Source organism: Lepidochelys olivacea, assembly GCF_965140295.1.
Source record: "Lepidochelys olivacea isolate rLepOli2 genome assembly, chromosome: 14".
Classification (NCBI taxonomy): domain Eukaryota; kingdom Metazoa; phylum Chordata; order Testudines; family Cheloniidae; genus Lepidochelys; species Lepidochelys olivacea.
In genome coordinates this window covers 17,883,794-17,901,608 of record NC_140424.1, presented here as the reverse complement: position 1 = coordinate 17,901,608, position 17,815 = coordinate 17,883,794, and the positions used below count along the sequence as shown (strand labels likewise).

The following is a 17,815-nucleotide window of genomic DNA, read 5'->3' as shown; positions in this document are numbered from 1 at the left end:
TTCAAAGAAGAAATCTGCTGATTCCTTTAATAAAACCTAAAAAAAAGAGGGCTACAAGTTCCCAGACTGAAGAATTTGACTAGGGAAAAAAAAGGTGTGTACAAAATGGGAAATGACTGCCTAGGAAGGAGTACTGTGGAAAGGGATCTGGGGGTTATAGTGAATCACAGGCTAAATAAACGCTGTTGCAAAAAAAGCAAACATCATTCTGGGATGTATTAGCAGGAGTATTGTAAGCATGACATGGGAAGTAATTCTTCTGCTCTACTCCATGCTGATTAGGCCTCAACTGGAGTATTGTGTCCAGTTCTGAGCGCCACGTTTCAGGAAAGGTGGGGACAAATTGGAGAAAGTCCAGAGAAGAGCAACAAAAATGATTAAAGGTCTAGAAAACATGACGTATGAGGGAAGATTGGAAAAAAATGGGTTTGTTTAGTCTGGAGAAGAGAAGACTGAGGTGGACATAACAATTTTCAAGTACGTAAAACGTTGTTACTAGGCAGAGGGAGAAAAATTGTTGTTCTTAACCTCTGAGGATAGGACAAGAAGCAATGGGCTTAAATTGCAGCAAGGGCAGTTTAAGTTGGACTAACTATATCAGAGTGGTTAATCACTGGAATAAATTGCTTAGAAAGGTGATGCAATCTCCATCATTGGGGATTTTTAAGAGCGGGTTGGACAAACACTTGTCAGGGATTGTCTAGATAATACTTAGGCCTGCCTTGAGTGCAGGGGACTGGACTAGATAACCTCTTGAGGTGCCTTCTAGTTCTATGATTCTATGCCTGGCAAAATAATCTCTGTACTGACTGAATCGTGACATGGTACCCATGAGTACCAGTATTGGCAGTAAGCCTGAAGACTGGAGGGGCACAGGTTCAGAAGCGTCAATACGGTCAGTCAAGAGAAGGGATAGAGACCGGACTACTTCTCCTAAAATAGCACTGCTGGAGACAAGGAGAGCTTCGGTTCTGAGCACTTTCACCAGAGCGCCATCTTCTGATCAATTGTTGGACCACAGAAGACTGCAGGTACCACTGACTCCCTGGACACTGATGGGCCACTCTAGACCGACTCAGTCGACACCGATTACCACCATGGTACCACAGGAATTCCGTTTCTCCAAGGACCTCTTGGTTTCAAATGCTGGAATCCTCCCTGCTAGGTATCGACCCCATCTTAGTCTCCTGAATTCCCCAGAGTACTGAAACACTCTCTCCATGGGCCTCCTTATCTGCTCCACCTCTGTTGAGCGAAGAAGAAGAGGTCAATGATAACATATCTTTGGTCTCAGTTCAAAGCTCCCCAGGGCAATGTCAAGGGACCAGTCACCTGGAAACACTTGCAGAGCCACAACGTCACCGTGACAGGGAAGGCCCGCCCACTTGGTATGGACAACGTTGGGTATGGACCACCCATGACTTTTGCACCACTCCAGTGGCAGTACTGGGACCAGTGGGCAGCATATAGACACCAGTTCTCTAGGACCTCAGGTGTCTCTCATAGTGATAGAGAAAAACGATCTCCCTCAGCTTCCCTTTCTAGACCCCATGATCCTCAAGAGGAGATCTTTGAGGAGTAGGAGGCACAACTGAATAAAGATATTATTCCAGCAACAAACATTTCATCATTCTATCCAGATGAAGCTGTGATGCCTCCTCCATCATCAATCTCAGATGACTTCAGACAGTTTCAAGACTTCACCAAGAGAGTGGCAGACTTACTTTAGATCCCCCTCGAAGTAAAGGAGTCACAACACAAGCTGCTGGACATACTCCATAGGTCCTCATCAGCTCTTACTACACTCCTGATCAATGAAGCTCTACTAGATCCATATAAAATCATCTGGCAAACACTGGCCATGATAACGCCCACATGGAAAAGGGCAGACAAAAATATTATGTCCCCTCTAAAGATGTGGACCCAAATTTCCTTGTGGTAGATGCTGTAATTGATCCTGGCAGACAGCACCACCCTAAATCAACACCGTGCAACAAGGATTGGAAAAAACTGGGCTTATTGAGCAGGAAATTGTACTCAACAGCAATCCTGCAGTTTAGGATTGTGAATTATCAGGTCCTGATGGCAAAATATAATCAATATCAATTATGTGAAAATCAGTGCCTTTATTGAACATGTCCCAAATGATCAAAGAGAACAGTTACAAGCCATCAGTGCTGAGGGCCAGCTTGTGACAAGGACAGCGCTATAGACCACATTAGACACTGCAGATACAGCTGCTCACTCCATATCAACTGCGGTAGTAATGAGGAGAGCTTCATGGCATCACCTTTCAGGCCTCCCAAGAGAAGTCCAAATGACTGTGGAAGACCTTCCATTAGAAGGATCCATACTCTTTGTGGAAAAAACATTCTTCTCCACACAGTAAAGGGCTCAAGAGCCACATTATGTTCCTTGGGGATCTACATACCTGCACAGAAAATAAAGTACAGCAAATCACAGGCATCACAAAGATTGACTGGCCCAGTTCCTTTCACCCCAGAGACACTACAAATCCCAGAGGAAAAGACAATGGATACAAAACCAAAAGCTAATAGCCCCTCTCCCCCCCAACTTCAACTGTACAGCTCTCAATGTCGAAACATCAATTTTGAGACATTGGTTGAGGCCCAGATCGCCCACTCTCACTGTTAATTGCTGCAAAACTAGAGTTAGCTATATCCTTTTAGACTTTTTCGATAAAACTGGGAAAAGATAACAGACAAGTGGGTACTGGAGATCATCTCCAATGGTTATTCAATCCACTTTACCTCCCTCCCTCCTACATATCTTCCCTGCCTGTCCCTCTTCAGGAACCCTTTTCATGAGTGCCTGTTATGTCAGGAAATAAATCATCTCCTAAATCCTGGTCATGTAGAACCAGTTCTAAATCAGCACAGAGGGAAGGGTTTCTACTCCAAATATTTCCTGATACCCATAAGGAATGGAGGATGGAGACCCATTCTGGATCTGAGGTCACTAAAGAAATATGAAACGGCACAAAGATTCAAGATGGTTACATTAGCAACAGTAATTCCATCTCTGGACCAGGGTTCTTGACTGTTGACCTATAAGGTGCTTATTTTCATATTGTGATTCAACCAATCCCGCAGGCGGTTCCTGAGATTCACCTCAGGTCAAGACCATTTTCAATACAGAGTACTTCCATTTGACTTATCTGCACCCAGAGTGTTCTCAAAGGTCCTATCAGTGGTAGTGTCCCATCTTCGCAAACTAGGAATCCTGATATATCTGTATCTAGATGGGTGTCTACTTAAGGCTCAATCCTTTGAAGTCGTCCTGGTAGCCAAGCAAAAGACTATAGATGTATTCATGCAGGTGGGACTACAACTGGCACTCAAAAATTGACTCTGACTCCAGTATAACATCTACATTTCATGGGAGCCTGTGTAAATGTGGTGAAGGCCAAAGCCTTCCTCACACTACACAAGTTCAACACCCTAAGCATCTTAATCAGTGCCATTCAGATCAGCCTCCAGACATTGGCCAGAAATTGCCTTCAGCTACTACTGGGGCACATGGCAGTAAACACCTTTATAAAAAGTCACGTAAGTCTCCACATGCATTGCCTTCAGGCATGGCTCCAAACGGTATACACACCAAACAGAGACAGATTGAATAAACTGCTGTTGATGGTCAAAGACTCTCTCAAATGGTGGAAAGATCTGCAGGATGTCTGCATAGGAGGCCCCTTCACTCAGCCACCTGCAACACTGATACTGACAACAGACTCATCTTTACGTGGCTGGGGAGCTCATCTAGATAATCACATGGTTCAAGGCAAATGGTTCCTCTTAGAATCAACACTACATATCAACCTGTTGTAGCTCAAGGTGGTCAGGAATGCTTGTTGACATTTCCTATAATTGATCAAGGATAAACATATAAAACTCATGACAGACAACATAGCATGAATGTTCTACATAAGCCACCAGGGAGTAGTGAGATCACCATCCCTTTGTGCAAAGGCAGTGAAACTATGGAATTGGTGTGTTTGGCACAGCAGCATCATAGCAGCAGCCTTCCTGCTGGCTGTGCAGAATACCACAGTGGACACCCTCAGCAGGACATTCTTGCAGGAACATGACTGGGAAATGGACCCTGTTGTTCTCCACAATGTATTTTGTCATTGGAGAGTCCGAAAAATACTTATTTTATTAATTATTTTAATTTATTAATAGACCAAAACAAAAAATGCTCCCAGTATTGCTCCAGAGCCGGTCTGGGACATCATTTGCTACGAGATGCCTTCCTCTTTCACTGGAATACAGATCTCCTTTATGCTTTTCCTCCAATTCCTCGCATATTGAAGGTCCTGCTCAAGATAAGAAAAGAAAAGTTATTCTCCTAGTTCACACGTGGCCAACCCAAATGTGGTTCTCATACCTTACTCAGTTAGCGGTGTGCCTCCCAATCACTTTTCAGTCCCTTCCTCACCTCCTCTCTCAGAATGCCGGCCAGATTTGCCATCCCAGCTCACAGGTTCTGTGACTCAAGGTATGGTTCCTCAATGGTTCGAAAACATGGAGCGTTCCTGTTCAGAGCATGTGAAAGAGGTGTTATTCCATAGCACAAAAATAACAACTCATCACATGTATATGCAGAAGTGGAAAAGATTCCAAATCTGGAGTGACTCAAAACATGTTACCCCCATATCCTCTCCACTCCTGCTAGTACTAGACTACATCCTAGATCTAAAAAAGGTCAGGATTATCTCTGAATTCAATAAAGGTACACCTCACAGCCATAACAGCCTTTCATCATAAGATAGATGGCTATTCCGAATTCACTTATCCTACAATGATTCCTCAAGGGTATGGGTAACCACCTACAAATCAAGCGTCCTACACCGACATGGGGCCTTAACTTGGTTTTCAAGTGCCTTACAAAGCCTCCTTTTGAACCAGTGGTCACATGCTCACTTATGCCTCTGTCTATGAAAACGACATTCCTAGTAGCCATCTTCTCAGCTTGGAGAATCAGGGAAATAGAGGCTCTAATTGCACACCCACCCTTCACAATTTTTTTTTAGTGATAAGGTCACACTGACACCACATAAACCAACTTACTTCCCTCCCAACCTACTTTCCAAAGCCACACCATGCCAAGAGAGAAGCAATATTGCATAAACTCAATGTCAGAAGAGCTTTGGCATTCTATTTGATTAGAACAATAATTTTCAGAAAATCTCCAAAACTATTCCTTTTGCTTGCAGAGGTCTAAAGGATCCTCAATCCTGAAACAGAGACTCTAGATGGATATCTAACTGCATTTCCTATTGCACCTACAATCTTCAGCCTCTGTCTGGAGTTCAAACTCATTCCACAGGATCTGTTTCGACTTCATTAAAAACGTTCCCATCACAGAAATATGTAGAGTAGCAATTTGGGCATCTGCTCATACTTTTGCAGAACAGTGTGCAATCATCTATAACTCAGCATCAGATGCTGTGTTTGGATCCACAGTATTATCATCAGTACTAACTCTTTAAGTACTGACTCTGAAGTCCCACCCTTCCATCAGGGATACTGTTGTACAGTCACCTACAGTGGAGCACCCATAGGGACACTATTCGAAGAAGAGGTTACTTACCTTGTGCCGTAACAGTGGTTCTTCAAGATGTGTGTCCCTGTGGGTGCTCCACAACCCGCCCTGCTCCCCTCTACTTTGGAGCTCTTAATAAACGTCTTTGTGGTAGAGAAGGAACTGAGGATGGTTTGTCCACACAGTGCTAGATAGCCTCGAGGCAAGGCATGAGATAGGGAGAGCGCACGTGCGGGCCCAGATGGACACTGCTACCTAAAATCTCTGATCTGAGATGCAGGAATGTGGATACAGCTACAGTAGAGCACCCATAGGAGGGCATATCTTGAAGAACCACGGTTACTGCACGAGGTGCGTAACCTCTTCATCTTGTAAAGTAATTTTGGTATTATCCTGTTTGTTCCTGCATTTGTTGCTTCAGGATTGTTGTTTAGGGAAAAGCCCTGGTCAATTTTATACTATTATCCCTCCTAACAGAAACTTGGATAAAACTGTTTATTCCTTAAACAAATGTAAACATTTTTCTCCATAGAAGTTTCTTTATATATTTTATATGTAATTCTTGTATGTATTTTACTTTGCGTTTCTAAGATTAAATTTTATAATTTCTTTTACTCACTCGTTTTGAAGAAATGATCTTCAATTCTTCCTTGGATTAAACTAATATTTGTTTCATTTTATACAGTGCCAGAACCTATTAAGACCAGTTTAAGCCAGCCCCAGCCTGCCGGTACCGGTACCAGTACTTCCACCAGCACTATCACCAACAGCAGCAATGGCAAGCGTGCATCTGCTAATGGGCAGCAGCCAGCTGCATCCCGTTACCTGCCTCGTGAGGTGCCTCCACGCTTCCGCCAGCAAGAACAGAAGCAGCTCTTAAAGAGAGGTCAGCCACTGCCTACTGGAACTCTGACAGGCGCAACCCCACCACAAGGTACTGGACAAGGAGGGGCAAGTCCTCCTCCACAGCCAGGAGCAGGTGGACAGCATCATCCCAGTAAGACCCTAACCCAAACAGGTAAGACGTTCACATCTAATGGGGACACTGCAAACTCATTCTCTGTGTAATTATGCCTTTTACCTTTGGTAATTAAAGAGACTATGATCAAAACTACTGTAAGAAATTCCAAATATTATATGTGGCAATGATAGTATTGTAAGTTGAACATGTGCAATTTCTTTCTTCCTTAGAGAACATGAAAGCAGATGCATTAGCAACTTTATGGTGCAGAACTCAAATTTAGAAATGTTTACATATGCCAAAATTTAAAAAACTTTTTGTTCAGCAACCATTATCTACTGTTTTCCTTTTCTCAGTATGATGAATCTTACTGAAAATCTTACTATAAGAGAGGAAAGGGAGACATGAAATCTGAATCTTAAAATATATTATTTTTTGTTTGTATCACTGGTAAAAATCTTCATATCATGTGAATAGATTTCTATTTCTGCAGGTAGCAGGGCCTCATGCTAGATGTTTTAGGCACAGCCTAAGATTCTTGCACAGGCAACCTTAATTTGGGAATTTCCTATGTGTTGAGTGCTTGACTTTGCGATCCTCATGTTCTTTAAGATATCTTTTGCATGTAGGTTAAAAACAGGTATATTTCACATTTGCTGTACTGCATTTTTTTGGTGTACATTTACTTGCTCTTCTGCTCCCTGATAAGCCACATGGTAAGAAACAAAAATCATAGAAAAACTAAATGAATACCCTGGACCTTCCTGCAAAGTCACCATGTTCACTTCAGATGGAAGCATGAAGGCTACCTACCTTCCTGACTATTGGGACTAGTGTGTGAGAGGATGGTCTCTCATCCACCTTCCCTCTTCTTTCTTCCTCCGCTCCAGCTACTGGTGAGGACATAAGAGGCAATTTTGCTTCTCCCTTCCCACTCCCTGTTAGGGATTCTGTAAATCTCTTTCTCACAGTGGTGATCCATTCGTTCAGAGTCTCTGATAGATACCTGTCAGTCTGTTTTCCACTATGCCTGTTACGTACATATGTCAGGCAAAGCAGGGTGCATTCTTGTATGAGGTATTTACTCTGAAAAGGCAAACAGAGTGGGTCAGACCTGGTCCACACTTGAAAGCTAGGTCGTCCTAGCTACATTGCTCAGGACTGTGAAAAATTGCATGCCCTGTGCAACATAGTTAGGATAACCACATCTAGATTAATGGAAGAATCATTCCATCAACTTCGCTACTGCCTCTCAGAGAGGTGGGTACACCTACATCAACAGAAAAACCCCTTTCGTTGATGTAGGAAGCTTCTATGCTAGAGCAGCATAGCTCCAGTGCCAATCTGTGCAGCTATAGTAGACATACCCTCACAGTGTTGTCAATGTTTGAGATATCATGAATATTACTGTTGCAGCCTGACTTAATTTAATTTTGTCGAAACTGCTCGCGGTTTCCCCATTTGGATGCTCAAGGACATTTTGCTGTAACTGTAGATGTAGCTGCTGCCTGCAGTACGGTAGTACTCCTACACATACTGAGCATGGCAGAGCCCTGGAGCAGGCGGAGCAGGACAGTGTTGCCAGCTGTCATGGTCTTATTGCAAGTCTGACAACATTTGGTGTTTTCCTTAAACTCTCAGCTTCTGGGGGTATTTAATTAGATTAGAATCTCAACCTTTATTTAAAAACAAAGAATACGTTTCTAGTTCTTGTGGTTGGGGAGAAAAAATTTGAAAATGTGACCTGAGTATTTCCCTAAAGGCACAAAACCCCAAAGGCAAATAAAAAGAACCTGAGATTGAATTGAATTTATTTTAAATTTCATGATTTTGCGGGGTCTGACTCTCATTTGGGCATTTGTCTTTGGTGGTACTGGAAGTAGCCCATTCCCACACTCCCAAGCTCGGAAGCAGAATCCTCATCCTGTCCTTTTCCCCAGTCACACTGCAGGAAGGAGGGAACTAACAGAGTTAAGGTAGTAAGCCCCTTTCTCCATAGATTATAGAGAGAGGACAGCTGCTGGAGCCTGCCAGGGGGCAGTGTGGCTCTTGGGGGCTAAAGGAGCCTATCAAAGTGGGAATCAAGGGAGCAAGGCAGACTGGGGTCCAGGAGAAAGAAGATATACAGGGGAGCTGCAGCCTGTATTTGAATGCACTTACAGTAAAATTTTTACTCTGTAAACGTCACACCGATATTTGGGGAAGGCAGGGGGAATTAGATTAAGATTTTTCAAAAATTCTCATGGGTGTTTTTGGGGTCCCTACTCAATATTTTTGAACACTTAGGCTGTGGTCGTGTCATGCAAGTTGTATGACTGTGAAAGCACCAAACTTCTTAACTGTTCTTTGTTGCAAATTGGTTATGAAAATCAATTAACTTGAGGTTTTTGACAGAAATATTTTAGATAGGAAACTAAGTTGTAGAGGTATTTCTGTCCAAAGTACCCTGTGATTGTATTCGAAAAGATATTGGAGGCAATTGCCATATGTTAGACCACAGGAAATGGTAAATGCTACGAGATTTATGCAATTGCTCTTGTCCAGTATCAAACTAAAATGAACAAACTCAGAGTAGCTAGGAGTTAAAAAGTACTCTCAGAACAATTTATAAATGTGTTCAGTAAGCAGACACAATTGAATTTCTGGGGAAGTTTCACAGTTATATATTTGAGAAGAAATAACTCCATTATTTTTGTCTTGATTTTGTTTTGTACATTCTCTGTCCTAAGATGATGATATTCCAGAAATACAAAAATAAGGAATTCAGTCACTCCTTAGCAGATATGAATTTATCCTGAGTGATATGGAGGTCTTTGAATTTGAAGTCTGTGGCAGTATTTTCCTATGGCAACAATGTATCATGTAATTGCTTGATGTTTTATTTATTGGTGCTCATATTGCTGAAATACCATTTTGAGGTACGTTTTCAATATTTCTTTGCTGTTTAGGTTTGAAAACTGAATAGATCAGTTAGTTTTCACGGTTCTTTTTTTTTCTTCCTTTTACATTTGCTGCTGATATAGAGGTGCTTGTGAATTGTCAGATTACAGCAGCATTTCACATCAAATAAGTTTTTGTTATAATGAAAAAGAGGATCAAGGGAAAACTTAGAAACACAGTAAAAGTTATTTAGGAATTGTCACAACAGATATAGTTAACTACACATTTGTTTTTCTTCTGCCAACTGATGTAGGCCAGTTTCTTTCACTTACTATATATCCTGCAGAAGTCATAGCTACTTCTCTCATGAATGACAAATTTTTACCTGCTTCTGCAATGTACACCTGTGGCTAGCTGGAAAGACATGTCTTCCATAATTACAATCTCTCATGTTCAGAGTTCGCCTTGTTTCATAACCCTGTTGTGCTATGGATGGGATGTTTTGTTTTATTTAGTTTTCTAAAAATGTGTCAGTACAAGTCTAAACACATTTAAGAAAACAATACAGTTGTCCAGTGCCAACTGAGACTTTTCCAAGCCATATGGCCAAACACTACTTAATAGTCATCCCTATCCAACATCCTCTTCTTACTTAGAAAAACCCTGGAAAAACATGAGCCTTGCAGCGTTCTCTGTAAGTTGTCATATCTCCTTTCTGGAAGTCCAAAGAGAGAAATTATTTCCAGAATCAAGAATGCCATTCTTTTTGGGTTGTCATAGATACTGTGCCGTTGGATAGGCTGTAAAGAAAATACAGTCTATCCACATAGCGTAAAGAAATCAAAGGTAAATTAGTTCTTGCTCACTTTGTGGAAAGTTACTCCCCTCCCCCCAAAAACATGCAGAAGATCACTATAAATTACAGTATAACCTACAGAGGGATTTAGTATACAGTAATGTGAGGCTCTCTAGCAAGCCTTGAACCAGAGACTCCCTGACTAATAGGTCTCCTGAGGTATCTGGCTTTTATAGTTTCTTGTACCTCCATTTCCCATTTGCTAATCTGCTGCACCAGTGCTTCCAGCAGGGTTTATTAATTTAGTTCTTTCAGTCTTAGTAGCAAGGCAGTCCTCAACAGCACTTTCTACATCGGTGTGTGCATTTACTTATTTACCCTTTTCCTAGTTTTCTGTGAAGGCTAGAAAGAAAGACAGAACACTAGCAATTAACAAAAGAGAAAAAAAAAAAAAGCAAGCAGAGCAACCTTTCCCACTTCTTTCATAGCACATTCACTCTGGGGCATGCAAAACAAGTGAACCCACAATAATAAAGAGAACTGCTGCAATATTATACGGTTAGCGAAATCGGCATGCAGAACAGTTAGGGTCAAAATGAAAACTTTAAACTACACGTAGAAATCCAGTTAGCAGATTTTGGAGCACACGTAGTAGAATGTCTTTCTCCAGTTATCTTGGCCAAGCTAGATGCTTGGGAACTGTTCTGCCTGCTAGCAGATGGAGATGGCACACTGAGACTTTTTAGTGATATCATCCCCTGCATATAAGGAGATTGCTGAAATCTCAGAGCTCATTTGTTTTTCTCCACCAGGTGGTGCTAACTGAGGAGGCTAACTGAGGAGTTCAGATTGAATATAGGAGAAAATGCAACTGGTAACATAGGTCTAGGAAGATATCAGGCTACATACCAGTGTGCAGCTGTCTCAGTCCCACATGCAGTGAGCCAGTTGAAAGAGGTGTACAGCATGTCTGACTCTTATAGGAATTCCAGGGTCACAAAATGCCCATGTTGCCAGTCTTTTACACAAAAAATGAGGCTTTCGTAATGGTTTATTCCACCTCCGAGCAGCATAGAGAATCAGGAGGTAAGACCTGTTCAGCTGCAAGGGGGTCTGGTATCTAAGCAGATAGTCTTCTCAAAGGGGATTTATGGTGCCTTCACCCAGGCATAGCTAGAGAGCCTTTCCCTGCTTCCTTTAGGCACCTCCCTGGTGATAGAAGCAGCTGTGACACCTGGCACAGGGAACATTCCCGCCCTTGACCCCACCCTAACTCCTGCCACTGAACAGAGGCTGCTTCTCCCCTCCCATTGGAAGAGCTGACATATTGCACAGAGACATAGATAGCTGAACTAAGAGGTTACAGAAGGAATTGAGTTCATACGGCTCCAGAGTTCATGGACTTATGAAAATAGCCTCAGGCATTCAAAAAAGAGGATCCAGGCTGTGAGAGAACAAGAATCTGCCAGAAGCAAATGCCTCTACTTCCTCCTGATACTATTACCTTACCTTAGACCTTAGTCCATCCTTTGCTTTGCTGCATGTTGGGCTACCCACATTTGCCATCCTTGCGTGTCAACTGCCCTTCTCTGCAGATCTTCCCATTTCATGTTGAGGTGCTTGATGTCCTTCAGAACTGTTTGTTTCCATGTTATTTATGGTCTTCCTCTTTCTTCTTGCGTTTTCTGGCTTCCATTCAAGGGCGGTATTTGGTAAGCATTCTTTTTCAATTCTCCCAACCACTGATGTCTTCTTTTGTAGATTATTTGTGAGAGAGTACCTTGTCTAGTAATTTTTCTGACTTGTTCATTCGTCTTCGTATCTCTATATGTTATTCCCAGTATTCTTCTCAGACATTTGTGATGAAATGCATCCAGCTTTTGCGTATCTTTCTTGGTAAGTTGCCATGTCTCACTGCTATATGTTGTGATGGCAATAACAATTGCTTTGTACACATTCAGTTTTGTCTTGAGGGAGATGTTTTTGAGTTGCCTGATACTATTAGACAAGGGGTATTCATATTTCAAAACCTGTTGACCTGGGTTCCTCAGATGCACCATTTACCAAAAGAGGTCCCTGGGGGATAAAAATACCCATGGGAAGAAGAGATCAACAGTGAAGAGGAGGACCTGAATAATCAGATCCACATCTAGATCAGTGATCCTCTGGTAGCTTTAGAGGCATGATGATGCACATTGTATCATCTGCTAGACATTAGAAGCCTCTGGATCCTTTTTTCAGATGAAAAAGTCTTGGACGAAGAAGAGCTCAAGGGAATCCAACAAGCTTCTGGGGATAGATAGAACTTTTTCCTTCTTAAGGATAGATTAATCTGTAGTGGAGTCTGTCCCAGCTCCCTTGGAAGAGGAAAAAATTCCAAACTTATTGTTTGGGAAAACGGTCACAGTTTTTCAGGAAAGGAGGTGGTTCTTTGAGAAGTGCTCCACTTTTGCTTTGGGTCTACTCACACTCCTCTTTTGCCTTTCAGACCTCCCCAGTGGCCATCCTGGGATCCTTGTGCATCATCTCATCAGCAGTTTTTCCATGCCCCACAGCCTCTCTAGTGGAAAGTACAGGGGAAGATGCTCTCCCACTCCAACTGCCCCCCTCCATTTCCCCAGGTGCAAGACTGTTTTGAAGAACAGGAGGTCAGAGTAGATAGAGGTTACCCCTCAAAAAAAAAATTCATCATCTTCCCTAGATGACATGTTTGTGCGTGTCTGCCCGCCCACCCTCCCCCCCCTCCCAAAATCAACCATGGCCGATGACTTCAGACTCTTCCAAGAAATGATGAAGCACATTGCAGACTCCCTTCAGATTCCCTTGGAAGAGGTCAGAGTTACAACATAAGCTCCTAGACATCCTCCAATGGATTCCCTCCACCCGTGTTGCCCTGCCTATTAATGGGGCCCAGCTTGACTCTGCCAAATCCATCTGGCAGACCCCTTTCACAATCTCCCTGATGTATAAATGGGCTGATTAAAAAAAAAAAATACATTCATGCTAAGGACTGAATTTCTGTTCACCTACCCATTTCCTAATTCCCTGGTTGTGGAGGCAGTGAACAAACGTGGCAGACAACACAACATAAAGGCCACATCCTATGATAAGAATAAAAAATGCCTTGATCTGTTCAGCAGAAAGACATGCTTATCCACTGCTCAGCAATTTAGGATCCTGAACTATCAGGCTTTCTTGGCTAAATACTATCACTCAAATTATGTCAGATTCACCACCTTTATTGAGCACCTGCTGGCTGATCAGTGTGAATGATTTCAGGCTACTATTAATGAGGGTCAGCTGTTAGCTAGGTCATTGCTGCAGGCCTTGTTGGATGCAGCTGATACTGCCGCTCAATCCATCTCTATGGCGGTAGTCATCTGGAGAGCATCCTGGTTTCAGATGTCTAGATACCCAACGGAGGTCCAAAGTTAAGGACTTTCCCTTCGATGGTCTCAAATTGTTTGCGGAGTCCACTGATTCACTTTGTACCCTTAAAGATTCAAGATCCACAATTAGATCTCTACACACTTAAAAACAAACAGAGGTTTAGTAGATCCCAGTCAGCTCAAACATCCTACCCAGTCTCATTTTCAGGACTTCAGAGACCCTATGGGCCACCCAGGAAAAGGTCAAGATTCCAGAGGGGGAGTCCATCTGCTCTGTGTATGCCCACTGCAGAACCATCATCATCTAAATGTCAATTTCAGTTGTCTGGATGAGGGTCTGAAACTATCCCGCAAACCCGCTCTGCCTATATGACCTGTTACCCATCTCCCACCCTTTGGTAACAGTCTTTTCCCCATTTCTTTCTGCATGGGAGCGAATCACATCAGAGAGATGGGTGCTGGAGACTATAAGATTGGGATACGTTATCCATTTACCTTCCTGCCATTTACTCACCCACCTTCCCCATACTTTTTCTGGAACACCTCCTATAAGCACCTCTTTTTAAACAAAAAGTTGACTCACTTCTGCAAATGGGTGCTGTAAAGCCATTCCGTATTCAGCACAGAGGGAAGGGATTTTACTCCCAAGTACTTCCTAGTTCCAAAAAAGAATGGAGGGTGGAGACTGAATTTAGATCTGAGCTTCTTAAACAGCTCTGTCGGGTCGCAGAACTTCAGGATGGTGTTTCTTGCAGCTATAATCCCATTATTAGAACCAAGGGGTTGGTTTTTGGTCCTCAGCCTGCATGATGCGTATTTCCATATTGCAGTTGACCCAGTCTACAAAAGGTTCCTACACTTTTCAGTGTCAAGTGCACCCTTTCGGACTCTCATCTGCCCCATGAGTGTTCTCAGTGGTGCTGGCAGTGGTCGCAACTTACCTCCAGCATCTGGGGATAATTGTTTTTTCATATCTGGACAAGTAGCGGATCAAGGGCCGTTTTTACAACGAGGTCTTTGACACTCTACAGACTACAAGATCCATGTTCTGCAAACTAGAGTTGCAGCTCAACATTAAAAAGTCAGCTTTGAGCCCAATACAAAGAATAGAGTTCATGGGAGCCTAGGCTAGGGCTTATCTTCTCCACAACAATTCGTGACCTTAGCAGATCTCATCTCAAAGCTTCCTCCTGCCCACTCTTCCCTCTTGATAGTCCTGGATTACCTCTAGAGCTGAAGAACACAGGTTTATCTGTAAGCTCTGTCAAGGTCCATTTGGCTGCTGTAACAGCTTTTCATTCAGCGGTTGAAGGATTATCAGTCTTCACCCATCTTACAAATGTAGTATTTCTGAGAGGACTAAGAAACCTCTTTCCCCAACTTAAGGAACCCACCCCTATTTGGGACTTGAAATTAGTTCTTAGATGTCTGATTGGGACCTCCTTTTGAGGCAAGGACTACATCTTCCCCCTTTGATTTATTTCAGAAGATAGCCTTTTTGGTGGATATCATCTCTGTTCAGAGGATTGGTGAAATAGGAGTTCTAATGGCAGATCTTTCATTTACAGTATTTTGTAAGAACGAAGTCACGTTACTCCCATGCCCAAAATTTTTACCCAAGGTGTCAAGCTGGTTGATGTGAACCACAGATATCTACCTTCTGTTTTTCCCCAGAGAAGAAGTGGTTTTACACACTTGAGATGTTAGGAGGGTGCTAGCTTTTTATTTGGACAAATCTAAGGAATTTAGACACTAACAGTCTGGTTGATTTTCTATCGCAGATAGAGCCAAAGGTTTGACGATTTTCCACCCATAGACTTTCCAGATGGATCTATGACTGTATCATATTCTGTTTTAAATCTTCAAATATACAATCTTCTTGTAGAGAGTTGGTCCATTCTACAAGATCCTTATCTGCTTCTGTGGCATTACTCAAGAATGTTCCTCTTTTGGACATTTAGGCAACCACTTGGTCTTTCATACATATCTTCTCTAATCATTACACAGTGGTCCAGTCTTCTAGATTAGATGCTGCTGTTGGAAATGCTGTGTTGTCTGCAGTCTGAAGTCCAGCTGTGAGTACTGCTCGGTAGTCACATAAAGTAGAGCACCCATAAGGACATTACTCGAAGAAGAAGAAGAAGAAGAGGTTACAAACCTTTCAGCAGTTTTACTCTGTCTTCTTCGATCAAGCCAGTGCAGGGTTTGAATAAGTTAAATTCATTCCTTTGGGTATGGAGTTTTCAAATAGAGCCTGAACAGTCAACTCAAAGCAATTCTCTTTTCATTAGGTCTACAGAAGTTTACCTCTAGATCCTGATCTTAAACTCTCATCCATGGTTCCTATTCTGTGCAGTCCTGTAACAACATTTTCCAAACAAAACACTGCTGTCACATCTGAACTCAGCACGTTGAGTCTTTACCAAGATAATGGCCAGATCTGCAGATGCTCTTGGAAAATGCGGCCTTTTGATTCACTCCACCATGAGGGTCAGTTAGTCATTGTCAAGTCACAACCACTGGTCAAGCCACTCTTCTCTCAACTATGGTCATTTCTCAACCAGTGTGGCTGGATATTTAACAGAAATTCATGGTATCCTGATGTGTCCTTTTATATTCAGGAGCCCAGTGCAATACTAAACCAGAAACCACTTCAGATAGTCACACAGATGTCATAGCGTCCAAGCAATCTTGAACCAACTAACAACAATTATCTTAAGAAGATATCCTTCAGCTAAGGTTACATGTAAATAATAAGACACCTCCACCTGCTTGATTCTCTCTCACTGCATGATGAGCTGGGTGCCTAACGAGTTGATTGGGTCAATATTGGACTTAGTGTCGTCTGACCAAGTCTCTATTATGCTATGACAGATCAGGTGCTGTTTCTGTACTCACATGATGAATAATAGAAAGAACGAGGAGTACTTGTGGCACCTTAGAGACTGACAAATTTATGTGAGGATAAGCTTTCGTGGGCACATCTTCCTACTGTATTTTCCACTGCATGCATCTGATGAAGTGGGCTTTAGCCCACGAAAGCTTATGCTCAAATAAATTTGTTAGTCTCTAAGGTTCTACAAGTACTCCTCGTTCTTTCTGCTGATACAGACTAACACGGCTACCACTCTGAAACCTGTCATGATGAATAATATTGTCTTTATTTTAACCATTAGCCTGAATTAAAGGACAGGAGGGTCACTGTTGGCCAGTGTCTCACTTCTAGCCCAAACTATCTTAAGAGTCTGTTCCTGCATAGTTAACTTCAAACATGTGCAGCCAGTATCCTCCATGGGCCTCCATATAATCCTTCCAGCCGCAGAGGAGCAATTAAAGGCAAGTACATCTGGTCATCAGGTACTCACTATTGCCTCTTTTCTTCCTGTAATATCCTCTTATAATTAGTCTTCCTTATCCACTCAATCCTATCATTGACCTATTCAAAAGACTCCTCATAATGTTCATCCTGATGCCAAGGAGTTAAAAAGGATGTTCTGTAAATATAAGGAATGTAAGGATTAATGCCAGTAAATATATCATTACTACGTATCAATGAAGCGGGTATAATTTTGTTGTTGGCTTTTAAAGTATTCTGTAATCATGATCTGGATGGGTAATACTTAAGAAGTAAGAAAAAAATGTTTCAAATCGGTTAGGAATGTTGATGTACAGATGTAAGTAATGTAAAAATCTTATTCTTTGACCTAACTACGGTAGAACCTCAGAGTTACGAACACCTCGGGAATGGAGGTTGTTCATAACTCTGAAACCTTTGTAACTTTGAACAAAACATTATGGTTCTTTCAAAAGTTTACAAATGAACATTGATTTAATACAGCTTTGAAACTTTACTATGCAGAAAAAAATGCTGCTTTTACCATTTTAATTTAAATGAAACAAGCTCAGAAACAGTTTCCTTACCATCTCAAATATTTTTTTAAACTTTGCCTTTATTTTTTTAATAGTTTACGTTTAACACAGTACAGATGCTCCCCAACTTATGCAATCGTTACCTTCTGGAAAGCCTTGCGTAACTCGGATTTTGCGTAAGTTGGAAACGTATACTCGAACGTTATGCCAAAAAAAACCCCAAAACCCCTACTCCTATTTCTAGTTTAACTTTTTCTATAAGTGCAAATTTGTGTAAGTCAGGTCTTGCGTAATGCGGGGAGTGTTTGTACTGTATTTGCTCCCTCTTCTCCCCCCCCCCCCCCAAAAAAAAAA

The 17,815-nt window shown here is 42.1% G+C and overlaps 1 protein-coding gene across 6 annotated transcripts in view; it reads left to right on the top strand.

Annotated features, from left to right (window-relative positions):
- TNRC6C (trinucleotide repeat containing adaptor 6C) overlaps positions 1-17,815 on the top strand; it is a 198,454-nt gene that overhangs the window by 94,498 nt on the left and 86,141 nt on the right. For all 6 annotated transcript variants that reach the window (XM_084647082.1, XM_084647085.1, XM_084647086.1 and 3 more), the window contains exon 4: positions 6,251-6,583. In XM_084647082.1, the coding sequence (XP_084503208.1) occupies positions 6,251-6,583 (333 nt within the window). The remainder of the gene's footprint in view (positions 1-6,250; positions 6,584-17,815) is intronic.